General features: G+C 59.9%; 3 protein-coding genes across 6 annotated transcripts; 1 reads left to right on the top strand and 2 right to left on the bottom strand.

Moving 5' to 3' along the window:
- Nucleotides 1–471: 471 nt before the first annotated feature.
- On the bottom strand, nt 472–9390 carry ZSWIM9 (zinc finger SWIM-type containing 9). The gene is made up of 4 exons (XM_027859268.1): nt 9133–9390; nt 8174–8659; nt 5537–5849; nt 472–2929 (listed from the first exon to the last, which is right to left on the bottom strand). Exons 1-4 carry the CDS (start codon nt 9375–9377, stop codon nt 1073–1075), a joined length of 2901 nt encoding a protein of 966 aa, XP_027715069.1. The 5' UTR covers nt 9378–9390; the 3' UTR covers nt 472–1072.
- Nucleotides 9391–9487: 97 nt separating this feature from the next.
- LIG1 (DNA ligase 1) lies at nt 9488–18213 on the top strand. Of its 4 annotated transcripts, none has more exons than XM_027859270.1 (26): nt 9488–9576; nt 10362–10421; nt 10515–10601; nt 10708–10849; nt 10950–11058; nt 11416–11676; nt 11805–11868; nt 12004–12084; nt 12356–12412; nt 12688–12860; nt 12961–13127; nt 13437–13513; nt 13667–13758; nt 13951–14050; nt 14147–14232; nt 14377–14492; nt 15214–15309; nt 15425–15535; nt 15638–15709; nt 15790–15934; nt 16033–16115; nt 16333–16485; nt 16685–16738; nt 16972–17115; nt 17873–17965; nt 18057–18213. In XM_027859270.1, the coding sequence occupies exons 2-26, from the start codon at nt 10405–10407 to the stop codon at nt 18141–18143; spliced, it is 2667 nt and encodes an 888-aa protein (XP_027715071.1). In that variant the 5' UTR covers nt 9488–9576; nt 10362–10404; the 3' UTR covers nt 18144–18213. The 4 variants fall into 4 exon arrangements, with proteins under 4 accessions (XP_027715071.1, XP_027715073.1, XP_027715070.1 ...); XM_027859269.1 differs by lacking the exon at nt 9488–9576 and adding an exon at nt 9789–9946; XM_027859271.1 differs by lacking the exon at nt 9488–9576 and adding an exon at nt 9989–10008.
- Nucleotides 18214–18358: 145 nt separating this feature from the next.
- ATF5 (activating transcription factor 5) lies at nt 18359–20645 on the bottom strand. The gene is made up of 3 exons (XM_027859299.1): nt 20574–20645; nt 19425–19730; nt 18359–19340 (listed from the first exon to the last, which is right to left on the bottom strand). The coding sequence occupies exons 2-3, from the start codon at nt 19600–19602 to the stop codon at nt 18718–18720; spliced, it is 801 nt and encodes a 266-aa protein (XP_027715100.1). The 5' UTR covers nt 19603–19730; nt 20574–20645; the 3' UTR covers nt 18359–18717.
- Nucleotides 20646–27340: the final 6695 nt, after the last annotated feature.

Genomic DNA, 27340 nt, shown 5'->3' with positions numbered 1-27340 from the left:
GCCCAGTGAAAAGGACTTGCTCAGAATCAACTCAACCCCACAGATTCTCTCAACACAAATGGAGGGCTCTAACAATTCCCTGTATAAATCGCTTTGTTACCTTGAACCCAACTGCCCATATCTGTGGAGATCCGAGACACGAGGCATTCTGAGACTTCTCAGACTTAACTCATGGCACAAGCCACAGAAATCAAAGAGATATTTTGATAGAATCTCTCCAGCTCGAAGTCCACACCCACACAGGCCTAGAGCTTGGCACAAAGGGTACTCCTACTGACCAGTGGATGTGACTCATCGGCCCCACTTGGACTTAAGGTCTATAAGGAGAAGTTATGTCTCTTTTTTTTTTTTTTTTTCCCTGCCTGCCATAGGGTAGGAGCTTTGGAAATGCTTGGGATTGGAGGGGATGCAAAAGTCCCGCCCCCTACTTAGCCCCTCCCCCCCCACCCCCCCCCCCCCCCCCCCCCCAGCAGCCTCGCTCTCCAAAAAGAGCCCTTCTTATGGGAACAGAAATCAACCCCCCACATTCACTTCTGGACAGACAGCCCGGGAACAGTCCCCTTGCCAAACCGTGTGAGTCATCCTCTTTCCCGCTCTCTCCTCCCTCCCAGGCCCAGCAGCCATGGGCCCGTCCAGTTTGCTGAACGGGGGCCAATTCACGTGAGGGATCCAGCTAAAAGTGAACTGGCTCCTTCCATCCCTTCTCTTACATACATCACATACCTTCACCTCTCCTCTTCCCTTCTGTCTTCTCCCATCTCTCTTCCTTTCCCCTTTCCCTAACCTCTATTTCCATTCTCACCCTAGTCCCCCTCTGCCCACATCCCTCAGCTGTCACCTTTTCCATTCCTCTTGGGGGATCGGAAAGGGAAAGAATTCTGTGACAGCTGCTGAAGAATCACTTTGTCCACCACGTACGGGTGGGCTTGGGGAATCTCCGAGCACTTGTCCTTCCCCAACGTAAAAAATCCCAAGGGAGGCGGGAAAGGGAGCCCCCGGATTTTTGGACCTCAGTGAGCACCCTCGCTCCTGGTGGTGGGAGGTGCAGGGCAGGGGGACAGAGTTCCGGGGCTCAAGGCTCAGGGGCCCCTCCCCAGCTGTCCCTGAGCAGGTCCATGTGGAACAGGGCAGCTCCCACCACAAGGCGGGCAGCAAAGAGGTGGCGACAGGGGAGGCGGCGGGCAGCGTGGATAGAGCAGCTGCAGCGGGTCAGCGCCGCATCCAGGAGGAAGTCCGAGGTGCCGTCCTGCAGAGTGTAGCCTGTGCCAGTCCACCGGAAGCCCCTGAGCCCATGCTGCCGGGCAAAGGTGAGCTCCTCAGCCACCAGACCAGCCAGCTCCGGCCCACACACAGCCCGAAACCTAGACAGCAGCTCCCAGTCCTCCTCCTCCGAGGAGCTTCGGGCCCGCTTCCTGGCCGACGCCCTCTCATCTCTAACCCCAGCCGCCCACCCTCTTCCCTGAAGCTCTCCCGCCGTGGCTCCAGCCTCCTCTCTGTCGCCCAGCTGCATTCTTTGCCCTCCATCCCACAAATGCAGCCCCCTCTCCCCTCTGTCCTCTCCCGGCTGTGTTCCCCTTTCCCCTCCGTCCACTAGTTGGACTTCACTTTCTCCCAACTGTGTCCTACTCTCTTCTCTGTCCCCCAACTGTATACCTCTCTCCCACAAATGGAATCCTCTCTCCCCTCTGTCCCCCAACTGTATACCTCTCTCCCCCAGCTGCATCCTCCTCTCCCCTCTGTCCCCTAACTGTATACCTCTCTCCCACACAGGCAGCCCCCTCTCTCCTCTGTCCCCCAACTGTATACCTCTCTCCCCCAGCTGTCTGCTCCTCCCCTCTCTATCTCCTAATCGTACTCTTCTTTCCCATAAATACATCCCTCTCTCTCTCAGCTCTCTCCCGCTCCCTCCCAACTGTATCTCCTTATCTCCTCTGTCCACAAGCTGTACATCTCTGTCCCCAAAATGCATCCCCCACTCACCTCTGTCCCCCCGCTGTGTTCCCCTGCCCCCTGTGTCTCCTAACTGTATGCCTCCCTCTCTCAGCCCTCTGTCCCCTAACTGCACACCTCCCTCTCCCAACTGTGTCCCCCCGCCCCCTCTATCCCCCCACTGCAACCCCCTTCCGCCTCCATTCTCTAACCCCGCCCCAGGTCCTGTCAGAGAGGCGTTGGATAGGCCCTCTTCCCCCACCAGCCCCTCCCCCTCACTGTGCCCCCGCTGCAAGGCCACCAGGTCGCGGATACACTGGGCAACCGTGGGTGAGGGGCTAAGCCCCCGCAGCAAGCGCTGCCGGTGCCCTCGGACCAGGGCACAAGCATCCACATTCCGGGCTGTCTCAAAGGCCCACAGGCGCACCCACATGGCCCTGCGGGGTGCCCAGCTCCGCTCAAAGTAGTCCACGAAGGCAGCCGGGCACGTAGCCCGCAGTTCGGCCAGCGCCTCCATGTAGGCTGCAGCGGAAGCCGCCCCGGCCAGGCGGCAGAGCAGCGGCCACAGCCCGGGGTCCTCCCCGGCCCCGCCCAGCTCCTGGGCTTTGCTGAAGAGCGTCTCCAGCACCTGGACCCGGCAGATCTGGACGCGAGCCCCAGGCAGCAGCTCTCGGACGGCCTCCAGCTGGGTGCCCACCTCGGGCCCCACGGTGACGCAGCGCACGCGGCCCTTGATCTCCGGGACGCTCTGCACCAGCGAGGCCAGCGTGAAGCGCAGAAGGTTGGGGGTGGTCTGGCGTGTGAGACAGCAGGCCACCTCCCGGCCACGGCCGCGGTCATCCACACAGAGCACCGTGGACAGATCGAAGGTGCCCTGCAGGCCCGGCAGGCGGTCAAAGAACAGCATGAGGGGGAAACGGCGCAGCAGAGCCATCATGCTGGACGTGAGGAAGAAGACGGTCTCCACCACGGCTTGATCTTCCACAAAAACCAGCTTCACCTGGGGAGGGCAGGGAGTCAGAACCCGCCACCGGGGCAGCCCACCGCCCACTGAGGCCCGCCGCCGCTGCCTCCTCCTCTCAGCCCCCCCCCCACAAATATGCATGCCCCGTGAGCCTGCACACGTACATGCGTGCCCCATGTACACACACAAGAATCACACCTCATCCTCATCTCAGCCCTGCCCCACCATGCACAAGCGGGCATACGCCGGGAGCCTGGACGGGTGCACAAACATACACGTGTGCCCACACATACACACCTTGTCTTGGCCCCACCCTCACAAACACACGTGCACGCATGTGTGCACACACCACACACACACACACACACACACACACACACACGGGTCACAACCCCTCAGCCTCATCTCAGCCCCCTCCCCACATAAACCTGCATAGACAGGGGTGCCCATGCACAGCCATGCTCACACATATGCCTGTATACATGCCTCCACACCCAATCCACACCTGTGCCCACACCCAGACATATAAACATACACATACACACACACCTGTGTACCCACACACCCACTCACACAAGTGTCTGCCTACACACCTCCACACACATACACATCTGTACCCATACCCAGAGACACACTCACACTCATGCACCTGTGTGTACACACATACACATTCTCACACACGTGCCCATCTCCACATTTACACACCTGTGTGCCCACATACACATGTGCCCACACTCACACACACCTGTGGGAACACACACACACACTCATACATACACACAAGTGTGCCCACACCTGACCAAGGGCCCCAGGAAAGCCAGCACAGTTGTGCACTGCCCGGCACATGCCTCCCTCTCCAGGCTTACCCTGGACTACTCATCCTCTGCCCTCCAAACACGCCCTGTGCTCTCCCACCTCTCTTCCCCACCCCCGGGCCCAGCTTCCTTTCCCTTTGGAGCTTACATCAAATGCCAGATTCCCTGTCAAGAACAACTTTCTGCGGAGTGACAGGATTTGGAGATCTGGGGCTACTTGGCCCAGCTTGCCCATACTCCCCATGAAGAGGCAAGGCCTACAAAGGGGAAGGCACTTGCCCAATGTTACGTGGCAGCGCTCAGACCCGAGCACAAGATTAGTCAGCTCCTCCTCCAGCAACCCCCAATGACTCCCTCTGAGCCCACCTGTGCCCCTGGGGGGCAGTTAGAGGTGCCCAGATAGCACCTGCCACATTGGCACCAAGGATTCCACCACACACACACACACACACACACACACACACGGATCCAGGCTGGCATGACCAACAGATCATCTCTCCCCATCAGTATTAAAGCTTCTGGGAACAGAGACCAAAGCTCTCCCCAACTTAGTTATTCCCTCAGGGGAAAAAATGGGGTGTTGACGTGTCCTAGTTTCTGCCTTAGTCTGAGCCTCAGTTTCCCCCCCCCCCGTAAAATGAGGACTAGATATGATCATCTCACAGAATCTCAAAGTGGGCAGGGATTATGTGACCCAAGGTCAAGGGTTGGAAGGGACAGTAGAAAACAACTAGTCCAACCTGCCATTTTACAAATGTAGACACTGAGGCAGAGAAAGGTATCCAAGGTCACATAGTGCCCTCAGGGGCATCTAGTCCAGCTGGTACCTAAACAGATATCTAATGCCACCAGGCCTTTGCTTAAAAACCCCCAGTGAAAGGGAATCAGTAGCTCATTCCAGCCTGGGACAGCTGCTGTCCTCAGGAAGCTGGTTCCTGACAGCAAACCTAATCTGCCTCTGCAATCTCCCTCCTCCTGGCTCTGCCCTGTGCAGCCAAACTGAACAAGGCTCATCTCTCGTCCACATAGCAGCCCCCCAGGTGAGCATTCAGCAGACTCTTTGACATCAGTATTTAGAAGAGCCCTTCCTACTCAGCCACCCCCAACATGCCCCTGAACACTTACAGACATTCATCATCTCCCTAGGAAGAGCCTAGCCCTCTCCCCAAAGGCTCGGTCCAGGTGACCCTCAGGGCTCTTTAGCTCAAAATTCCTCAAGACTAGGACGTACAAAAGCCCGTCCAGTCCTAAACCCTCAGATGCAGAGGGCTGCCTCACCTTTGCTCTTGGCTTGGTCCTAATGGTCAGTGTGAGGGGCAAGGTTTCAAATTCACATAATTATTAAAGTTCCCCAAGACAGGTAGGAAAGAGCCCAGAGCCAGAGAAGAGAAGGAAAGGAATGGGGCTGGGCCCTGCCCTGGGGTCTCAGGGGTAGACAAAACTCCTGCAAGAGAAAACACCCTCTACCAACACTGCTTGGCACCTTTTCTGCCTCTTCTGGCCTTACAGGGCTGCCTAAAGCCCCAAGCGGTCAAGACTTACCCAGCGACACACAGCCAAGCAGGGGCGGACAGAGGCAGGACTCAACCTAGGCCTTCTCTCTAGTTACTATGCAGCCCCCCATGCCTCTTCTTCCCCACCAAGAAAAGCTAACATCCTCCAGGCCACGGGCAGTGGCTTCCTGCCCTCCCTCGGACCAACTCTCCTTTGATCTCTTCCTCCCCTCAGCCCACCCAAAGAATGCACCCAGGCGCCAGCACCAGCAGCCTGCCCCTCTGCTCTTGGGTCCACCCGCCCTCTGGCTGCCTGCCCTCTGCAAAGCTAGCACCTTGGCCTCAGGGTCAGCCTGGAAGAGCCCCTCCAGGACGTGGAGGGCATCGAGGACACCGTGGTCCCGGCTCTTGCAGTAGGAGAGGAGGCGGTGGATGTCCGCAGGGGCCACAAACTGCTTGGAGATCTTGTTGGTGGTGCGGACGGGGAGGCAGGCGTTGGCAAGAAGATGGCCTGGGCGGAAATAGTAGGCAAACTCCAGAGGGCAGGCTGGATGTGAATGGGTCAGGTGGCACTCGGTGACCACCAGGCGGTCCCGCAGCGGGCTGAGCTTCAGGATGATGAAGGCCGGACAGCCTGGCTGGGGGCTCCTGCAAGAAGAGAGGGAGAGGGAGAGGTCACCCAGCTGCCTGCCTTGCAGGGTTTCGAGCTGGAAGGGGGCTTAAAGGACTCGTCATTCGATGCCATCCTTCTATAGATGGAGTGAAGCCCAGAAAGGTCCAAGACTTGAACCCAGGCCTGCTGACCCCCACTACGCCATTCTTCCCACTGTCCCAGACTCCCTTTCTTTTAACCTGAGTCAACCTGCTTTTTTGCCCCCCCCCCCATTTCTGACCATCCTAGCCAGGCTGCTCCATAACTCGGTACGTCTGTTCCTGTCCAAACTTCTTGCACCCCTCCCATCCCCCCCTTTCCTTGAGCTCTCTGCAGTGGTCACCTTTTCACACCCCCTTCAGCTAGTAAGCCTGCCTCTAATATCCACAGGAATTATTCTAGTCTCTCAGACTCTCCCTAAGAGTACCACCAGCGTGTTTCAAGTGGCAAGCCTCTGTCCTATGCACTCTTCTTTCTCTTGGTGACCTGATCACTTCCTGGGGCTAATGATCATTTCTACGCAGATGAGTCCTGTCCTATGTGCCCTGTCTCCCTGAGCCCTGCAGTCCCACGAACCCAGCAGCCAAAGCAATGTTTCAAGCTGGACATTCCAGAGACGCCTCAAAGCCAAGCCCAAAACTGAACCCATGCTCTTTTCCTCTGATCCTTCCTCTCTTCCAGACTTTCCTATCTCTCCCCAAGGGCGTGCACTACCAACCATCCTCCCAGGGTCACAAGCTTGGTGACATCTCACACCAGGTCTTGTCACTTCTATGTCCCCAGACTCTCTCACAGGCTCCCTTCTCTCCAATCACACAGCAGCCACCCTAATTCGGGTCCTCCTTGCCTCCTGCCCAGATGACCTCAGCTTCTATCTTCTCTCCTCTCTAAGCCACCCTCCACACAATTGCCAAAGTGATTTTTCCAAAAGCATAGGGATGATTACCCCCATTTCACAGAGGAGAAAACTGAGGTCCCAAAGGGACAAGTGATTTTCCCAGGATCACAGAGCTAGCAGACAAGAACCCAGCTCTCCTGACTCCAGCATCCTTTCTCAACTCCTTACAAGAATTCCAAGGTCAGCAGAGTTCAGCTCATTCAGACTTCTTTTACAGACAAGGAAACTGCCTCAGGGAGGCATATCCTACTCCTCCGTCCCAGCTCTGATCAGAGTCCCTGGTGCCCACAGAACAAACTCCTTAGTCCAACATTCAAGGCCTTGCAAAGTCTCCAGCCTGCTCTTCCACGGCTCTTCCTCATCTTCCTTGCACTCCTAGCAGACCAAAGGCCTCACTGCCCACGGAGCAGTCGCTCTGCATTCCCACCTCCCTGCCTCTGCTCGCACAGTCTGCTAGCCTCGGAAGGTCATTCCCTTCTTTAATATCTACCCAATCTTCAGAGCTCAGCTCATCCACAAAGCCTTCAATGTTCCCTCCTCCCCCTCCACATACACATGCCACCCCTTGCGTGCCCCAAATCAGAAACAATCCCTCCTTCTCTCTAATCTTGGAGCATTTCTTAGGCCCTTCTTCCTAGGCCTACATCTCCATGCCCACGGTTTGTCCCTGCCTCCCCCCACCATGTGCTGAAATTGTCTCGGGGGCCTTACTTCAACAACAAATGCAAAAACAGGGCCCTAAGATCGATTCAGATGTCACAGACAGACAAGTGCGACCTCAACCCTGCCCACAAAAACCTTATGATCCAATCGGGAAAAGAGGCATTCCAATAACTTGGGGGTGGCAATCAGCATAAAGGAGAGCTCAAAGTGCTGAGGAGGGCCCCAAGGCAAGACAGAAACTCAGAGGGAGGCTTCCTGGATCAGGCCGCCCTAGAGCTATCTTGAGCACAAGGGAAGGCCCAGCAACAGGGGCAGGTGGAAAAGAGGGAGCCAAGCACAGATACAGAGATGTAGAGCTGACAAGGACCTCAGGGGGCACAGCGTTGGAAACTGAGGCACAGATTAAACGACTCCCTCAGGGTCACCTGTCTCTACCTCCACACCCTTTCTCTAGGGAGTTATATTAGATAAGGATGGGCAGGTAAGCTGGAAGGGCCTTGAATGCCGGTGGGGAGGTTAAACTTTATTCAGTGGGCAAAGGGTAGCCATGGAGGGTTCCGAGTAGAGAGAGGACATAATTGGAGCAATGCAGCATTTGGGTCTCGCTCAAGCCAAGCGTGGGCTCCGTACACAGGGCGGACTCAGCGTGAACAGGCCAGTGAGTGAGCCAGCTCTGGGCCCTGGCCTGCCTCCCACAGGGAAGCAGGAGCAGGGGCAGAAGCAGGACCAGCAGGCCCTAGCCCCCCTTGAGCCTCTCACCCCGCAATGCCAGGCCGGCCGGCGGGTGCCCGCACATCCTTGCAGACGAGCCGCACGTAGCTGTATTTGAGGACATCGATGAGGGTGTGGAGCGGGGTATCGAGGGCCCAGCGGCATTTGGCCAGGTGCATGGAGCTCTTGACGAAGAAGAGGGCCCGGTGCCGCTGACACCACGCATCAAAGAAGCGGCTGAATTCTGCCCACGAGAAAAACTCCCGATCCTGCAGCTCCCGCTCCTGCTGGGCCCCGGCCTCAGCCCACGCCAGCCTTGGCTCCGGCTCCGGCTCCGGCTCTGATTCCTTCACCAGCTCCAGCTCGGGCTCCGACTCCAGCCCTCGCTCCTGTCCCGGCTCCCGCTCCCACTCCAGCTGGCGCTCCAGCTCCCGCTCCGGCTCCTGCTCCTGCTCCGACCCTGGTTCGGGCTCTGCCTCCAGCTCCCGCCCGGGCTCGGGCTCTGCTTCCAGTTCCTCCTCCATCCTACGGTCCCTGGGAGTGACAAGTGGAGACCCAAAGGTCAAGAAAGGGAGGGCCGGACCAGCAGTAACCCTAACGCTGCGCTGCCGGCCCGGCAGGAGACGGAGGGAAGCTATACGACGCTGGAGATGGCAGATACTGAATCACGGGACACCTAAGCCCTATCTTCCACTGGGCTCCTTTACTGAACCTATGCCACCTCCCACCTCTCCCCCCAAGATGTGAAGCCCTACATCCAACTGGGCCCCTCCCTCCCACAGATGTGGCATTCCTACACCCAGCTGTCCTCCTCCCGCCCCCAGATGCGGCGCGCCAGCATCCAGCTGTGCCCCTCCCTCCCCCAGATGTGGCACTCCGCATCCAGCTGTTCCATTTCTCTTCCCCCAGATGTGGAGTCCCCCACCGTGCACCACCCCAGCAGCCTCTAGCTGTGACCACCCCCCTCCAGATGTGCATCTCTCCCTTCCTCCCTCCCCATCACTCACCCCTCCCGCCCTGCCCTCTCAGAGCCTGAAGGAACGGCTCCTGACGGCTTGGACCCTCCCACAATGCCCCGCGAAACAAGGCGCTCGGACCGCCCGTCTTCCCAGAATGCTTTGCTTCCCCTCCGCGGGGTCAGTGCTTGTCCTTCTTCCCATCGTGCCCCGCGAGCGTCCGTCCCGAAGCTCCGGCCTAACCCAACCCATCCCCCTCTTCTCTTCTGAGAGAGCAGAGCCCCTGCCCCTCCCATTCGGCCGGACCACAACTCCCAGCGTGCTCCGCGAGGCGAAGGGGCGGGCACCTGTCCCGTGACGTCACTCGCCCCAACGACTCAGCGCGCGAAAGTTGAGGCGCGCAGCAGGGCTGGTGGCGGGAGTGGAGCCCGGACCCTAGCCGGAGCCGGGAGCCGGGAGCCGAGTAGGAGTCTTGGCAGCGTCACGCGGAGGGAGGTCAGTGCGGGGGGGGGGTGGGGAACGGAGGACACGAGGACACACACGCACACACACGGTGCTCTGAGCATGCTCCGGGCCCGCAGGGCCTCTGCCGCAGCCCAGAGATGGGAGGCGAGCGAGGGCCTCTGCGCATGCGCGAGCCACGTGCTGGGGAGGGGGAAGGGGCTGTGGGTGGGTCCCTGTCTGGCCAATCTCGGCGGCCTCGGCCGGGCCACCCTGGCAGGTCCGGTAGTGTCAGCCCTTGCTTCGTCAGCTGCTGTGGCTCCCCATGGCTTCCCATGGCTTCCAGGAGCCTAGCAGTGCAGTGTTTGGCGTTCAGAGCCCTTCATCACACACACCCCCACTTCCTCTTCCTCCCCCTTAGACTGTAAGCTCCTTGAGGGCAGGGCTGCCTCTCCAGGGCATAGCCCCGGGCCTGGCACACAGCAGGTGCCTAATAAGTGCATAGGACTAGGCTGGGGCAGTCAGTGAGTCAGGGGAGGGGTGCCTGGCCAAAGTGGGCAGGGGTCTGCTTGTGGGGGGCCACCCCCGCACTGGACTCCGGGGGGGGGGCATCTTCCACAACCCGACCCGCTGGGGTAGGCCAGTGAGGGGGCCCCAGGCGGGGCGATGACCCGTCCCGAGTGGGTGACCCCGGGGATGGGGGCTGTGTGTCCAGAGACCACGGTGTCAGCCCTCTGGGCTCCTCCAGGCTGCTCTTTGGGGGTGGGGGGCCCCCACATGGACGGCCTCCGACCCCACCCCCACCCTCCATCTTCACATATCTTTCCATTTGGTTCCAGGAAGCGCTGCGGAGAGAAGGGAGGGAAGACCTCGGGAGCCGCCATGCAGCGATCGATAAAGTGAGGAGCTCGGGTTCTAGGCCGTCCCCCTGCCCCTGTGCCCGGCCCCCTGCCCCCTTCCTGCCCTAGCCCTTCTTTGGTGTCTCCCCACAGGTCGTTTTTCCAGCCTATGAGTGGGGACAAAGTGAGGAAGCAGGAGGAGTCCCCCAAAAGCAGCAGGGAGAGAGAGCCCGCCTCCAAGTGAGTGGGGGTCCGAGCGGGCAGGGGCTCCCCCAGGGGCAGCCCTTTGGGTGGATTGGGCGTCACTGGCCCTCTTAACACCCGGTGGCCCGGCCTCCCCACCCAGGACTGCCCTGAAAGAGAGGAATGCCGTAGAACCTGAGAGTGAGTCCCCCGTGAAGAGGCCTATGAGGAAAGTGCCCCGAGTCCTGGGGAGTGAAGGCGAGGAGGAGGACGAGGAGGTGGTCCCGACAGCCCCCCGAGACCAGGTAGCCGGCCTCCTCCGCAGGGTCACTGACGGCTTGCCTCCCAGGCCCCCTGGGGAGCAGGCGTTCTGACCTCCCCACACCCACTCTCTGTCCCCCGCAGAAGCCGAGCGTCCCCTCCCCGGCCACTTCTCCAACCAGCTCCGACCCCTCCCCCTCAGACTCCTCGCCCTGCAGCATCTCCCCAGCGGGGATCCCAAAGCGTCGGACAGGTAGGGGAGACAGACCAGCACCTCCAGCAGGTGCCTCCAGGCCAGGCCCTTCTCTTATGGCCACCCTCCCCTCCTCCCCCACTAAAAGAAAGCCGCCACGTGTTCCTGGGGGAAGAGGTGAAGGCCAGACTGAGCCCTCAGCAGGCTTCTTTCTTCCGCTACTGAGCTCCATCCTCAGCCTGAGTTCAAATCCAGCCTCAGGCACCAACTAGCCGTGGAACCCTGAGCAAGTCACCTGACTGCTGCCTGCCTCAGTTTCCTCATCTGTAAAATGAGGAGGTTGGACTTGGTGACCTAGAAGGCCCTTCCCATCACTGATTGCCCCCCCCCCCCAACCCTAACTTGGTCTCTTCCTAGCTCGGAAACAGATGCAGAAACGTAAGCTACAGGAGCTCACTGAGGACCATGAGGGCAAAGAGCCCAAGAGGCTTAAGAGGGAGGGAAGCGAGAGCACACAGGGAAGAAGCCAAGAGCCACCCACCCTGATACCCGACAGACAGCCGGTCCCCGAGCCCGCGGGGGAGGCCCCCAAGCCGCAGGGCACTGCAGAGGAGGCGAGGCGAGGCCCGGAGCCGAAGGCGCCCACCCGGGCACCCAAGGCCTTCAGCAGCTTTTTCAGTGAGTGTCTCTCCTCCAGTCCACAGAGCCTGGGCCTTCTCCTGTCTAGGCCAGACCCCATTCCATACCAGGCTTGGGGGGGTCTAAAGGGAAAGGAGCCTTTCCCCAGTGTCACATTTGTTCCACAGCCCCCCAAAAGCCAGCGACAGCAAAGCAGGACCCAAAGGAGGCAGCGGAAGAGACGTCCAGGGCGTAAGTTGGCCTTCAGGGAACCCCTCTGCTCTTGGGCCAGCCCCTAGCCATGTCTGTGCTCGGGGAAGGGGGCCCCCGGAGGAGGGGCAGGGCAAAGAGGCTCGGCTCCCCAGCCCCTGCCTCTGTCTGCCACAGGCCCCCAGACCCCGCCACCTACGACCCTTCCAAGAGCGGCTATCACCCCGTGGACGACGCGTGCTGGAAACCAGGGCAGAGGTGAGGGCGTGTGGGGTTTGTTGGTGCAGAGCGGTTGGCCCCCCATGAGAGAAGGCCCCATCAGACTGGGAGCCCGGCGCACGGTGGGCACTTGATCAGCACTTGCTGACCGGCTGGCCGGCTGAGTCCTTTTACAGCCGTGAAGGTCTCATGCTGGGGGCGGGGGGGGAGGGGGGATCGTCTCGTTCCTCTTCTACCCCGGGGGCTGCCCTGCACCTCAGGAAAGTGCACCTGGCAGGCCCCGTCCCCCACTGACCCTTGCTTCCCCCAGGGTCCCCTACCTCGTGGTTGCTCGGACATTTGAGAAGATTGAGGAGGTCTCTGCTCGGTAAAGCCCGCCCGTTTCCCTCTAGCCGCTGCCCCTTTGGCTCCTTCCGACTGGGCTGCAGTCACTGGCCCTCATCCACCTCCTCCGAGATCTGACTATTGTCCAGCGTGTTCCTGCCTGCCCCCTCCACATCCTCCCACACTCGCGCATGCCACCTCCCTCCACTCCCTCCCGCCCTCTCGGCCTCAGCCCTTACACTCCGCAACCTCAGCCCCACCCCCCGACTCCCCCGCTGGGCTGAGGGTCCTCACTCTCCTGCCCTTCCCCTCTTGCAGGCTCCGGATGGTGGAAACTCTGAGCAACCTCCTGCGGTCGGTGACCGCCCTGTCCCCCGCAGACCTGCTCCCCGTCCTCTACCTGAGTCTGAACCAGCTGGGCCCACCCCAGCAAGGCCTGGAGCTCGGCGTGGGGGACGGCGTGCTCCTCAAGGCGGTGGCCCAAGCCACAGGTGAGCGAGGGCGGGAGAGACCGGGGAGACACGATGCCCAACGCCCCACCCGGGGGGCGCTGCCCCGGTCATCCACACCCTCGTCTTCTCCCACTGCCAGGGCGGCAGCTGGAAGCCATACGGGCCGAGATGGCAGAAAGGGGGGACGTGGGGCTGGTGGTAGAGGCCAGCCGCAGCACCCAGCGTACCATGCTGCCTCTGCCCCCTCTGACGGCGTCCGGGCTCCTGGGCAAGCTCCGAGACATCGCCCGCCTCACGGGCGGCGCTGTGAGTGTCCCCGCCCACACCTGCTGGCTCCCTGCCTGTCGTCTGGCTTCTCCTTGGGGTGGGGGGCAAAGGACAGGGCTTGCCCGCCTGGGCCCTGCCATGGGTGTCTCCTGCTCGTGGGGGGCTTTCTCTCCTGGGCCCTGCTGTGGGGTGTCTCAGGGGAGGATGGGGCAGAGGCTGGGGCATTCTCCTTTGAAGTCTGAGCAGTCCAGTAAGGATCTGGAGAGTAGGGTGGCTTCCCACCCAGGCCAGAGAGTGAACTCGGGGTCGGGTGGTGCCCATCTCTCTCTCCCACCCCCCTCCCCACAGTCCACATCAAAGAAGATCGATATCATCAAAGGCTTGTTCGTCGCCTGTCGCCACTCAGAGGCCCGCTTCATTGCCAGGTGGGAGAGCAGCAGTCTGCTGGGGGTGGGAGGAGAGGCGGCGAGACCAGGGAGCATGAACCTGGGGGACCTGGGGGCCCGGACGGGGCCCTCCCTCGTGTCTGACCGGGAGCGTCAGGGCAGGGACTGACTTCCCCTCCTCCTGCCCCGCAGGGCCCTGAGTGGGCGGCTGCGCCTGGGCCTCGCCGAGCAGTCGGTGCTGGCTGCGCTTGCCCAGGCCGTGACCCTCACACCCCCCGGCCAAGGTAAGGATTCCCGGGCCAGGCTGCTCAGGTGCCCCTCACCCCCCTGCTATTTCCCAGCTTCCCCATTCGGCCCACCTCCCAGCTACCGCTTTGACGAGCATTTCCTGCCAGAACATCTCCTCGTGTCCACGTCCACCCGTGTGGGGCCTTGGGGAGAGAGGATCTCAAAGCCCTGGTGGGTCTTTCCCCCAGAGTTTCCCCCAGCTGTGGTGGATGCTGGGGCCGGCAAGCCAGCAGAAGCCAGGAAGACTTGGCTGGAGGAGAAAGGCATGATCCTGAAGCAGACCTTCTGGTGAGGGGCGAGCGGGCAGGGCACGGGGCGGCGGGGGGCACAGCCAGGAGGGCCATCGACGTACCCAGCCCATCTGTGTTCTTGTCCGTCCGCCAGCGAGGTGCCTGACCTGGACCTGATTGTCTCTGCCCTGCTCAAGCACGGGCTGGACCAGCTGCCCCGGCACTGCCAGCTGACCCCAGGTGAGCCTCCAGCAGCCTGCTGCCGGCAGGCTGGGCCCCACAGAGCCCTCTCAGCCCCCGTTCCCACCTACCCCCCCCCAGTCCCTGATGGCCCTCAGTTGGCAGGCGGTCTGCCCTCACTCTTGCTCTGGCTCTGCCACCCAGGGGTACCCCTGAAGCCCATGCTGGCCCACCCCACCCGCGGCATTGGGGAAGTGCTGAAGCGCTTTGAGGAGTCTGCCTTCACGTGTGAATATAAGTATGATGGGCAGAGAGCACAGGTATGGACCTGGGGGGCCTCACATGTGAGCACAGGTATGGTGAGGGGCCTCCACATATGAACAGGCCTGACCAGCAGAGGGTTCAAGTCTGGAGCACGTGAATATAAGTGTGATGGGCAGAGGGCACAGGTATGGACCTGGGGGGCCTCCACATATGAACAGGCCTGACCAGCAGAGGGTCCAGGTCTGGAGCATGTGAATGTAAGTGTGACAGGCAGAGGGCACAGGTATGGACCTGGGGGGGCCTCCACATATGAACAGGCCTGACCAGCAGAGAGTCCAGGTCTGGAGCATGTGAATGTAAGTGTGACGGGCAGAGGGCACAGGTATGGACCTGGGGGGCCTCACGTGTGAGCACAGGTGTGGGGGGGCCTCCACATATGAACAGGCCTGACCAGCAGAGGGTCCAGGTCTGGAGCACGTGAATGTAAGTGTGACGGGCAGAGGGCACAGGTATGGACCTGGGGGGCCTCCACATATGAACAGGCCTGACCAGCAGAGGGCACAGGTTTAGGGTGGGAGGCCTTTTTGCCCCAGCCTGTATCTCCTCCCCCAGGTGCAGGACTAGAGCAGGCGTGAAGGGGGCAGCCTCCCCAGAGCCATTCCCTCCCTGGCCATGCTGCTCTGCCCAGTGGCTGGCTCTGTGCCATTCCTGTGCCCACGGGAATGTGGTGACGTAGTCTTGCTCCTAGGCCCTCCAGGTTCCCCTCTGCCCCTACAGATCCACGTCCTGGCAAACGGGGACGTGAAGATATTTAGCCGGAACCAGGAGGATAACACGGGCCGGTACCCGGATGTCATCAGCCGCATCCCAAAGGTGGGGTTGGGCAGGCGGGGGGCAGATGGGGGCATGGCGGCGTGGCACAGTGGCTGTGCCTGGGGGCCGCGCTCTTCCCTGCCCACTGAGCCTTAATGCTTTGCCCCCGGCTCAGATGAAGCGTCCCTCGGTCGTCTCCTGCATCCTGGACTCAGAGGCCGTGGCCTGGGACCGGGTAAAGAAGCAAATCCAGCCCTTCCAGGTGCTCAGCACGCGCAAACGCAAGGTGTGCCCAGCCTATCTGTGCCCCACCCCTCCCCCGTGCCCATGCTCTGCCTCAGTGCCCCCCCTTCTCACCACTCCTCTCGGTGCTGTCTTCTTCACCCAGGAGGTGGAGGAGGCCGAGATCCAAGTTCAGGTGTGCCTGTATGCCTTCGACCTCATCTACCTCAATGGGCAGGTGAGTGAGGCCCCACGACACGCAGCGCCCTCTGTCCTCGCGGGGCTCTCGGTCCTCAGGCCTCTTCCTTCTCCTCACAGTCCCTGGTCCGGGAGCCGCTGTCCCGGAGGCGGCAGCTACTCCGGGAGAACTTCGTCGAGACAGAGGGCGAGTTTGTTTTTGCCACGTCTCTGGACACGGAGGACACTGAGCAGATTGCCGACTTCCTGGAGCAGTCTGTGAAAGGTAGCGGGGGGCCCCCCTCTCCCCTGGGATGGCCAGCCTCCCTCCTGAGGGGCATGGGCTGTGCCCAGCAGCTCATGGGCATCTGTCTGCTGATCCAGATTCCTGTGAGGGCCTGATGGTGAAGACCCTTGATACCAATGCCACGTATGAGATTGCCAAAAGATCCCACAACTGGCTCAAGGTGACCGTGCCCCCCCCCACCCGAGGACCCCGTATCCCGTTCCCCCCCACCCCCACAGTCCCCATCCTGTGTCTCCTGCGGCACCATTCCCCGTGCCATCCTCAGGCTCCATCTTTCTCCATGGTCTTGTCTTGCCTGGATCTCTCCCACCTGGTCTGCCCTGAAGCCCCTGCCCTCCCCAGGGTCCTTCCCCTGAGTTCTCCTCCCCCGTAACCAGCTGAAGAAGGATTATCTGGAAGGCGTTGGGGACACTCTGGACCTGGTGGTGATCGGGGCCTATTTGGGCCGGGGGAAACGGGCCGGACGATATGGGGGCTTTCTCCTGGCTGCCTTCGATGAGGACAGTGAAGAGTTCCAGGCCATTTGCAAGGTAGGGAAGCTGCCTGATGACTCAGGAGGGAGGCAGGGTCACCTGGGGGGGGTGAGGGGGCTGGGCCCAGCAAGGAGGTATAGGAGGGCCCGCTCCCTCTCTGCCTGCCAAGGGCCCATGTTCATGGGTGGGAGATAGAAGGCAGCCTACAGAAAGGTGGCCCTGACCAGATCTCCTTCCGCCTCCTCTCTCTCCTCAGCTGGGCACGGGCTTCAGTGATGAAGAATTAGAGGAACATTACCAAAGCCTCCAGGTGAGAGCCCCTGCCCCCTGCTGCTGCTGCTGCTGCAGCTGCCCTCCCCTGCCCCCGCCCCCTGCTGCTGCCCTCTCCCCTTCCCAGGCTTGCCCCCTGGGTTTGATCCCAAGCCCCTGGCTGCCTCTCAGCCCAGGCCCTGCTGCTCCCCTCCTGGACTTGTCCCCTCTGCTGGCTCTACCACTAGCAGCTCCTTTTCCCCTCCCTGACCTGGCCTTCTGTACCCTACCCAGGCCCTTGTGATTCCTGCTCCCCGTTCCTACGTCCGGGCTGAAGGGGCCGTACCCCCTGACCACTGGCTAGAACCAACCACTGTATGGGAGGTTAAATGTGCTGATCTCTCTGTCTCCCCAATTTATTCAGCAGCCCGAGGGTTGGTGAGTACAAAAGGGGACTTTGTCCTAGGAGGAAAGGCTGACCAAGGGAGGCATTGTAGCAATGTGCCCCATTCTGGGACACTGCGCCCCAAACAGCACAGACCTAATGGACTGGGCGGCCCCCGCTCTTATTCTAGCCCCTCCCGTCTCCCCCTCGATGCTCCAATTGCAGGGGTTGAGGCCCAGAGAGAGGTGACAGGGAGAATCAGGCCTTCCCCATACACTCCTGGGTTTGGGGGCCCCAGGCTAGGAAGGCTCTGGGTTGTGAGTCCTGGGGAGCAGGGATCCACGGGGGCTCAGGATCTAGGCACGTGAGGCCTCAGCTGTGGCAGATAGGGCCTGGAGCAGTGAAGAGATGGATGAGTCCTGTCTGGGTTGGTCCCCAAGGCATAACCCAGGAATCCATTGGGAGGGTGGAAATTTGGGAAGCTAAGTCACAGAGTAGATACAGAGCCAAGCATGAAGTCAGGAAGCCCCGAGTTCAAATGTGGCCTCAGATACTGGCCGTGTGATCCCAGACAAGTCTGCCTCAGTTTTCTCAACTATAAGATGGCAATGATGTAGACCTACTTCCCAGGGTTGTGAGGATCAGATGAGATGTGTAAGGTGCTTATTACCAGCACATTGCCTGGTACACAGTAGGTGCTTTGGCATACTTGTTGGCTAGCCAGGGAAACCAGGCCGCTGAAGGGAAAGCGTCAGCCTGTGGGTCAGGAATGCTGACCATCTATCAATGCCTGTGCCCATGCCCACCCAGGTGGAGAGCGACAAGGGCATCTCCCTGCGGTTTCCCCGATTTGTCCAAGTTCGAAAAGATAAGAAACCAGAAGAGGCAACCTCCAGTGCCCAGGTATCTGGGGAGGAAGGTTGGCAGGGAGGGGCGAGGCCAAGGCCTGTCATGCCAGAGCTTCATGGCGTCGCTTGCATCCTCCCTCAAACAGGTGGCCTATTTGTATAAGAAACAGCAACAGATTCAGAACCAGCAGGATTCCGAATCCCCGAACTTTGAACCTGAAGATTTCTACTAGGTCGTCCAGTCCTACCTGGGGGAGCAGAGCAAGGGTGCCACTGTTTACTCAATAAAATTTTGGGGCTACAGAGTGACTGATTGATTGACCAGGTGGGGGGGTCACAGCAGGGTCTGCCTCAGCTAGCACCCTGACCTGGGGGCAAGTACCTACTTGGGATCCAGCAGCCCATGCTTTTCTCTAGCCCCTCCCCCACAAGAGACAGACACGCAGAGTCCAGGACAACCTGTTTATTAGTTACAAAGCCCCAGGTGTGGCTCCTCCCCTTTCCCCTCCCACCTCATCTCCCAGCCAATAGCCACCACCACCATCCCTTGCCCAACCACTCCCCAGCCCCAGCTCCTTTGGCCTAATCTTCGAATGAGGCCCCAGAGCTGTTTTACAGCCCCAGACTTGGAGGGGAGTCCCCCCTTAACTTTCCTGAGGTCAATGCCCACCCCTTGACCAAGGCATATTTACAGAAAGGGGTAGGAAGCCTCCCTGGGTGGGGAGGGGTCCCATTCACTTGCAAGGCCTAGCCTTTGCCCTGCCCCCTCCAGGAGGGAGGAAGTGAGGCCAGGATGGCCCCCATGTGCTAAGTGCTCCTCAGCCTCTGGCTTCGGGCCTTGTACACCTCGATGAGCAGGTCCTTCACGTACTGGATCTCACGCTCCACAGACTCTGCCCGTTCCCGAAGCTCCCGGTTTCGGGCTTCCAGGCCCTGGCACTCGCCTTCCAGGGCCTCCCCCTCAGCCCGTTTCCTCTGGCGGTACCTGAGCGCAGCTGACTTGTTCTGGTCACGTTTTTTCTGCTTGCGGTCCCCCCTCGAGGAGGATACTGGGTAAGGGGCTGGCCGGGGGGCTGACGAGGTGGGCAGGGGGGCTCGGAAGACCTCCCCGCCTTCCCCCTCACCCCGCCCATGCTCCCCACTGCAGTAGAAGGTCAGCAGATCAAGGGTATCCAGAGGGGCCTGGGGAAGGTCAAAAGGGGGGAGAGGGAGGGGCACAGGCACCGGGGAAGGGGGCGGGAGTGGAGCATCCAAGAAGAAGTCCTCCATCTGCTCCAGCTCCTTCTTCAGCAGGGAGGCCATGGCCTCGAGGTCTGGAGGGCAAGGAGAAGGAGATGGTGGCGGGAGGGCACTGGGGGGCATTGGGGGCTCCAGGGGGAGCAGGGCAGTAAAGTCCACCCGCTCTGTCATCCAGTCTGAGAAGCCATCACCTAGGCAGGCAGGAGCAGTGGTCAGGCGGACAAACTCCCCACTCCCCATACATCGCCCCCCTCCCCTCCTCCCTTCTGCCTTACCTGCCAAGGGTTCGCTCCCCCCAGGAAGCCCCCCCTCCAGGGCTCCCCCCAGGGCCTCATAGGGACCCAGGGGGGCGGGGGCCAGGGGGAGCTTCCCATAGTCCACCCGCCAGCCCAGCCCGCTAGCTGGGAGCAGGGCCCTGTCTAACTCCAGCCCTAGGGCCGCCAGGAGAGACATGGCGGCCAGGACTGCACAGGCCGGGGCTTCGAAAGCCAGGCGAGCACGTGGAGGCAAGGCCCAGCTGGAGAAGAAGGCTGCGGGGAGGGTGACAGCTGCTCAGCAGGAGGGTGGCAGAGGTGGAGGACCTGCAGGGAGGGAGGGAGGACACGGGCGGGAGTTAGGGCCCAGCCCATTGGCTGAGGTGAGAGCAAGCTCCGCCCAGAGGCACAAAGAGGGCGGGGTTAAAGACCAGCCTCCTCCCTCCTCTCCCATTAGTTGAAGAGCCCCGCCCCTGCCCAGGGGAATTCCTTTTCTGGCCCCGGCCATCATTCTCAGACTGCCCCTTCCTTTTTGCAGCCCATTCCCCCGGAGGAAGCCCTCCTCTGCCCAAAGCATGTCCTTTTTGCCCCTAAACCCTCCCCAGACTCTGGCTTCTTCCTTCCCAAAGCACCTAGGCGTTTCACCCCCCTCCTCAAAGTCTTCCTTTGAGCTCCGCCCCTCCCTGCCCTCTGTTTCCCCAGGCCCGCCCCCTTCGAAAGGCTCCCTCCTAACAAGATCCCACCTCCTCCAATAAAAGGGCTCCGTAGAGCTCCACCCCTCTACCCCGCCTTTCCTTCGGCCCCGCCCCACTCAAAGGGTCTAGTCTGTGAAGCTCCACCCCCTATGTGCAGGGCTCTGTAATGCCCTCCCCCCTCCAAAAAGAACCCTACAAAGCCCCGACTCCTCCATAAAAGGGCTCTATAGAGCTCCGCCCTCTGTTTTTTGGGCCCCGCCCCTCCCTTAAAAAAAAAAATGCAGACTTCTACCAAATCCCTCCCCCTCCTTTTGACAGGTGTGCTGAATAGGACAAGGCACAGCAACCGAGCACTGCGCATGCGCCCATGCTGAGCGCACCCCGGTGGTCCCACGCCATCTCCCTCCCGGGAGCCTAGGAGGTGCCGGGAACCCAGTACGCAGGCGCGGGCAGGAAGGCGCATTCAGGTACTCACTCCATGGCTGCAACGGAGGGCGCGGAGGCGGCGAAGGCCCCGGCGGAGGAGGAGGCGGCGGCAGGAGAAGAGGGAGCCGAGAGGCCAAGCGCGGCGGGCGCCGAGGCGCAGCAGGGGCAGTGGGACGGAGCTACAGGGCCATGGCCCGGGGCGGGCGGGTGGACTGACTGCGTGGGAATTCCTGCGGCAGGTGGAGAGAAGGGGAATGAGGCGGCCCCGCGAGCGGGCGCGGATATAGGGCTGACCGCAGCTCGACAGATCCCTCCGCGCCCCGCCCCCGCGCCTCCAGGCTCCGCCCCCGCCGGCTCCGGCTGGGGAGGGCTCCCTAGTCTCCACTCCCTCTCCCTGGGCCTCGGTTTCTTTCTCTGTAAAATGAGGGCCTTGACCAAAAGATCCGGTCGGGCTCCTCCCCGCCGCCCGTGCTCGTGCCAGCCTGACCCCGTGCCCCCCAACGTGGCCTCCGCCCGGGGTGCCCTGCCTTCCCCTCGTGGATGCCCCGTAATGCCCATTGCAGTGCCATCCTCGCCAGGGACTCGCGGGGCTCCGTGGAACAAGCTGCAATGCCCGGTGGCCACCCAGTCCGACCGCCCACCGGCATCCAAACGCTGCACGAACGGCGCTAGGCATGGCTGCGAGGGTGCAGTGGGCACGGGGTCGGCCTGGACACGTGTTAGGAGGCGTTCCGCACGTGGGAAGCGCTGCCTCTGCCTGCGAAACTGAGCCCCCGCCTTGGGCCAGAGACAGTCGAAAGAAACCAAGAAGGCCCTGCCCTTGGCCATTCCGCACCCTCGCTGCGCTGCGCTGGAAGAGCAGCCTGGCCTCTGCCCTGCCCCTCCCCTCCTGCCGTGATGGAAGGAGCAGCTCGACTGCAGACGGACAGACAGACTGCCCGCACAAAGCGCTCTGCAGACGCTGGCCGCCGCTGTTGTTGTTGGAGGCAGCTTACCTCTCCTGATTACTAGCCTCGGTTTCCTCATCTGCAAAAAGGAGAGACCTCTGAGGTGCCCTCTTGATCTCAACACAGATTCCATTGGAGGGAAGGGCAAAGCCCCCTTCCCCACCCCAAAGGCCCGCTCCCCACCCAAGACTCTGGTTTGAGTCCTGGTTTGCTAGTGCGATGGACACTTTCTTCATCCCTCCCCTCAAGGTCTTTTCCAGATCTGGAGCTGGAAGGGACCTCTGAGGCCATCTTAGTCCCTCACTTTACAGAAGGGGAAAATGAGTCCGGGGAGAGTTGAGACTTGCCCAAGGTCACACGGGCAGTGAGCATCCAGGAGCATCCCCGAACCCAGGTCCTCTGCCTCCAGAGCCTAGCACTTATTCCACCAGACCTCAGGCTGCTTGCCTGCCTGCCTCCCTGTCCGGTGCTGGTCAGACCCTCCCGATGGGCCTCAGTCATGACTGGCAGGTGCCAGCCCCCTCTTCCCCCTCCAGCCCCGAGCACATCCCAATTTAGACCCTGGAGCCCCATCCACACCACGTCCTCCAGGGACTGGCATTCGCCACCTGCCAGCAGCCAGAAACCCAACACCCCTCCCCCTACCTTCCCCAGTACTGCTTGCAGAATGAGGGGAGGCGAACCTGGGTGGGGTTGAGAGGGACTTTTTGTTGAGGCGGAGGGGCCAGGCACAGGGAGTGAGTTGGCTAGAGCATTGCAGCCAGGTTGCATCAGCCTTGGCTGATGTGGGGAGGGGAGTGGGGGGGATTCTCCAGGGGCACCAGTTCACCTGGCAACAAGAGCTCCTGATTGGCCGGATTCTGTGGCAGGCTGAGGGGCACCCTAGGGAGAATACCTGAGCACAAAGAGAGGGAGGGGCCCTTAGGCTTCTGTTGTTCCTCTGCAAGCCCTGGTCAATTCAGGGGTCCGACAGACACCCTCAGTCCCCACTCGGGACCCAGACGTCCTCTCCCTCCAAACTCCCCACACCACTCATAAGACCCAGTGAGCTAACCCTAAATCCTGTCATCTCCAATTTCTGACCATCTAGATGTATGTCATGAAGTCCCAGGGCTTGGCCGAGCTGGTCCCTGCCGACATGGGGGAGGGGGAGGGGAGGGGAGTACTGGAGATGAGACTGAGGCCAAGGTTAAGGTCAGTAGGGGAAAGGGAAGCGCGTGGGCTGGGAAAGCCAAGCACACTCTTGCCCCATGGCCTCCCTGCCCTGTCTGCCTTTAACCCCATCCTCCTGTGACCCCCTTGGCTCAAACTTGAGGGATGGGGGACTTTCGCTGTCCCTCAGGCCCCCAGCTAACTCCCTGCAACCTCTCTGTCCTGTTGCACTCTCTGGCTGCCGGGCTGGGGTCAGCTCTCCCAGTCCATGTGCTGCCTTCTGCCCCTAAGGTGCCTGTCACTCAATTCCCTCCCACCAGACCAGTGATGGTTTCGGAGGAGGAAGGGTCCTTAGGCATTTTACATGTATACAGGGTGTCTGCCCCTTTCAGACTCTGGCAATTTTTGCTGACTGAGGGAGGCCAAGGCACAAATAAATAGGAGTCCTGCATTTGTCTTTGCTCCTTCTGAGGGAGCGTTGAGGAGGACGTAGCCCCTAATGAAACAGACAGACTGTGTACAAGTGACAGCCAGGATCTGAACCCAGGCCCACTGACTCCATCTCCAGCGAGCGCTCTGCCACACACCTGTCTGGCATTGGCTCAGGGCCCCTGCCGGGCCTCCATTTCCCTGAGGACCCTCCCAAAGCAGCACCTGGTCCCAACCATACCTGACCAAACATCCCCTCTGCAATGTGGGCCAACCGTCCTCCACTGAAGACCCTCCCTCTTGGGACTCCACCACCTCCTTGGGCAGCCCCTCCCACTGACCCAAAGCCCACAGTAGCCTCTTCCCCCAGTTCTCTGAGCCAAGCAAACAAGGCTCAGCCTTGGGTCTTGCACCTTACAGGCCCTCAGGAACTTGAAGACAGCTCCTCCAGTCCCCTACCCCCTCCAACCTCAAGCCTTCTTTCTTCTTCCAGGCTCAATGTTCTCATTTCAGCCAGAAGTCCTCATAGGACCTTTCAACATCCCAGTCATCTGTCTCTGGACACTTTCCAGTGAATGAATGAATGAATGAAGTTCTTAAAGTGTTAAGCACTTAATAGATGGCCCCTGCCCTCCAGGAGGAAATTCTACTATCTTCCAAGCCTCAAATGCCTGCTGGGGGCCCTTCCTCCCATTGGTTCTTCCCAGAACCTCTATTTTGGGGAAGGGGCTGCATCTCCCTCTCTGAGCAGGAGCCTCCCTCCTTTCTTTGTGGCTTGCTTCCCAGTGAGGGTAGAATGTAAGCTCCCAAAGCGGACAGGGGACTGTCTTTTCCTTGTCTTTGAATCCTCAGGGCTCAGCAGTGTGTCACTCATATCGAGTGCTTGGGAGGCAGAGAGCTGGCCTGTGAACACACCTTGTAGCTGTACTATGGGCTATGGGGTGGAGGGGCTGCTATTGTAACACATGGGCAGGGGTCCACATGTCCCCCCCCCCAACTCCTGCCCGAACCCGAGGATGCCTGGAATTTTGTCAGGCAGTGAGCTCTCCCTCCATGGAGGAGCCTGGGCAGAAAAGAAGCTGGCCTGGGCCGTAGGCACAAGCTGGATCTGTTTGAGGCCTCCGTTCCCCTCCAGATTAGGACATTCACCCTCTGCCTACTCTCTTCTTCCCTCCTCTAGCCCTCCTGCCCTGCCTGGGCCTCCTTCCAGCTCCCCCAGAGGCCCAAGGGTCCTAGATCTGGTGTCAGACACGGGGTCATCAGGAAATGGATGCATGGAGGAGACAAGGCCAGGAAGCAGGTCAAACACCAGCTCACTCTACGTGGGTTGGCCCACTAGGGCTGTGGACATCTGGGTCACAAAGGGCATGGAGAAAGGTAGTGACATGGTCTGGCTTCTAACCAAATGGTTTGCATGGCCCAAACACCATCATGGGTTACTGTTCCCTGGAACCTTCAGGCAATTCAGGCAACTGACCTCAGCCCCAGGTTCTTCCCCCGTATGGGGTAAGATCCCTCTGGCTCAGAGACTCTGGGCTTCTCTGGAGAGATTGGTATTTTAAAGGGCATGTGTTTATAATAGCCAATGATAATTAGAGTGGCTAGGTAGCACAATGGATTGACTGCTAGGCCTTGAGACAGAAAAACCAGAGTTCAAATCTGGCCTACTAACTGTGTGATCCTGGGCAAGTTACTTATCTGTTTGCCTCACTTTGCTTATCTATAAAATGAGCTGGAGAAGGAAATGACAAACCCCTCCAGTATCTTTGCCAAGAAAACTCCAAATGGGGTCCCAAGGAGTTGGACGACTTAATTAATAACTGTTCCAGCAGACACTGTCCAGTGGACACTGTACTAAGCCCTGCCCCAAGCGGCTCAGTCTAAGACAAACAGCTCTGTCATACAGGATGAATACCCAAAGTGAGTTACCCTCAGGGGTAAGGTGCTAGCAGGGGAGGAGGGGGCCATGGGCACAGTACCAGAAAAGGCTTCCTATGGAAAATGAGCTGAGCCCGGAGGCGAAGGGGCCGAGGGAGAGCCTTCTAGGCGTGGGGGCAGCCTGGACCCTTACCCCACCTCCACCTCAAAGCCAGGGCCTCCTACCCTCCTGCCCTGCCAGTCCTGACCTGCGAGTTCCTCTCCCCGTCCCCCTCCCCCTCCCCGGCCAGGTACAGACTCCCTCAGTACCCAAGGTAGCGGCAAGTCTCCATAGCAACCATCTCCCCTAGTGTTGTCTCCACTCAGCCTCTCCCACAGGCCCCTGGGGGCTGTGGATTAGAAGACGAGGCACCTGAACTTCCCTCCCCACTCCCACCCCACAAGCGAGCTGCTCAGACTCAGGTAGGACTTGTCCACCCAAAGTCGAGCGTCTGTGTAGGGTCCACTGGCTTTGACATCTCCAGAAGCTGCACTGTGGCCGGGGTATGTCACGGCATCCCCGGTGGGAACCCTGGGTCTTCTCTGACTTCTTCCTTTTCTTCAGGCTGATGTGCAGTTACATTTACTCTTCACCCCCTCCAGCCAGACCCCATGCTGGGTGCTGGGGACACAAAACTAACACAGAGGAGCCCCTGTCCTCAAGAAGCTTCCATTTCTTTCACTTGGGCAATACAACATCGATTTTTTTTTTTCCCCAGCAGGGTCGCAAATGGAATTATCTATTTTGGGGAAAGGACATCCCCAAGATAATACAGTGCAATCTTTCACAGATGCCATGGCCAAAGCGAGCAGGGCCTAGAGGGCACTGTGCTACCATAAGTCTGCAGAGAGAATCATTACCACATGTCTCCCTTTCCTGGGGCTGCCCAGCTGTGGGGAGCTAAGATGATGGCTGTGGGGGAGCTGGTCAGAACAAGATGAGAGGGAAAGAGCAGGAACCACTGGAGAAATCTGGAAAGGCTTCTTGTAGGAGGTAGCGCCTGAACTGAACCCGGAGGAGAGGCAGGGATTCTATCGGGAGGGAGGGCATTCCAGGCATGGAGAGTGGAGGTGGATGGCCATTATTGTCATCCATTTTGGATGGAGCATTGAGTTAAAGGGAGTAACATAAAATGAGTCTGCAAAAGGGAGGCTGGCCAGGTTGTGAAGGGCTTTCAATGCTGATCTGAATTGTATTTTATCTGAAAATTACCAGGGAGTCACTGAGGACTCTTGAGAACAGGAGTGACACAGTCCAGCCTGTGCTGTAGCTCTTGTAACACTGGGTTCCCCTGCCTGACCCCTCCTTCTGAGTCTTCTTTGCTGGCTCCCCATTCTCCTAATTAGTTACCCAACTTTTTTTTTCCCTCGCACCAGACCTCAGATTTCATTGAAATGGGAAACTCCCAGTGGGGAGTCACCCTCCACCAGTGCATGTCTGCATCTGCCCTGCTGTTTCTCGTCTGATTGCGGCCAGGCTGTTTTCTCAGTGTGGGGCAGCGAGCGAGTCCTTTGATGATGAGCTTTGGGGGAATTTGTTAGAATCTCAGCAAGGTGTCTCCCTGTCCTTTCGGCCCCCCCTTTCTCCAGGGCTCAAAGCCCCTCTTCTGGGGTTTGGCCTCCTATTTCCCAGGGTTCTATCCTGCTGGGTGGCCCAGGGCAAGTCCAGCTGGGCCAGAGATGGGCTGGCCAGGAGAAGCAGATCTCCCAGGGGACAGCAGGAAAACAATCACTCACTGTCTGAGAATTCAGAGCTGCCATTGGGAGAGCCTTTTACCTACAGCATAAGGGGAAGAGTGAGAAAGAAAGGGGAATCAGGAGGTCCGTGGTCTTACTCTTCCAGGCCCTGGCAAATGTGTGGCTTCTTTGGGCTGAGCCCTAGCCAGCCAAGCCATCCTAGGTCTGCCCCTACTCTCTTCGGCCTAATCAGGAATCAACCTCTATCCTAATAAAGTGCCGATGGGTACATCCACTGGGCTGACAGTTTGCTGGTCACTGTTGTGGAAAAATTCAGTGGAGCAAGGGTGTGTCCCATCCACCTTGAAAGATAACTTGAAAGACCTTTCAGCAGTGAGGTCCTCATCTGGTGACCAGCCTCTAATCACTCCCATCCGGGGCTGATTCCGGGACCGCACTGCATGCTGTCTCCAAGGGGCACAATGAATCAGGAAATGCCCTCCTGAACCATCTGAGTTCAAACTTTGACTCCTACCAGCTGTGTGACCTTGGGCAATTTCCTGTCCCTCTCAGGACCTCGGCATCGTCCAGGAGGGGTTGGGCTCCCCATGGGAAGGAGCCCCTTCCTTCAGACTGGGGATTCATTGGAATCAATGAAGGGGGCCCCAGATTCCTGCTCTGGGCAAAAGAGGAG

The sequence above is a fragment of the Vombatus ursinus genome, unplaced genomic scaffold, assembly GCF_900497805.2.
Source record: "Vombatus ursinus unplaced genomic scaffold, bare-nosed wombat genome assembly UNPS02014165.1, whole genome shotgun sequence".
NCBI classification, from domain to species: domain Eukaryota; kingdom Metazoa; phylum Chordata; class Mammalia; order Diprotodontia; family Vombatidae; genus Vombatus; species Vombatus ursinus.
The sequence above is the reverse complement of the archived record's forward strand: the minus strand, read 5'-3'. Positions and strand labels throughout refer to the sequence as shown.

What these genes read in the sequence shown, in the direction of transcription:
- LIG1 (XM_027859269.1), top strand. Translation starts at nt 9,858, where the DNA reads ATGGCTTCCAGGAGCCTAGCAGTGCAGTGTTTGGCGTTCAGAGCCCTT. An exon ending in GAGAGAGAGCCCGCCTCCAA is followed by an intron (nt 10,602 to 10,707) that starts GTGAGTGGGGGT and finishes CTCCCCACCCAG; the next exon opens with GACTGCCCTGAAAGAGAGGA. An exon ending in ATTCAGCAGCCCGAGGGTTG is followed by an intron (nt 17,116 to 17,872) that starts GTGAGTACAAAA and finishes ATGCCCACCCAG; the next exon opens with GTGGAGAGCGACAAGGGCAT.
- ZSWIM9 (XM_027859268.1), bottom strand. Translation starts at nt 9,377, where the DNA reads ATGGGAGGGGCAGGGGCTCTGCTCTCTCAGAAGAGAAGAGGGGGATGG. An exon ending in GAGAGGGCAGGGCGGGAGGG is followed by an intron (nt 8,660 to 9,132) that starts GTGAGTGATGGG and finishes TGTCACTCCCAG; the next exon opens with GGACCGTAGGATGGAGGAGG. An exon ending in AGGCTGACCCTGAGGCCAAG is followed by an intron (nt 2,930 to 5,536) that starts GTGCTAGCTTTG and finishes TGCCCTCCCCAG; the next exon opens with GTGAAGCTGGTTTTTGTGGA.
- ATF5 (XM_027859299.1), bottom strand. Translation starts at nt 19,602, where the DNA reads ATGTCTCTCCTGGCGGCCCTAGGGCTGGAGTTAGACAGGGCCCTGCTC. An exon ending in GGGGAGCGAACCCTTGGCAG is followed by an intron (nt 19,341 to 19,424) that starts GTAAGGCAGAAG and finishes CTGCCTGCCTAG; the next exon opens with GTGATGGCTTCTCAGACTGG.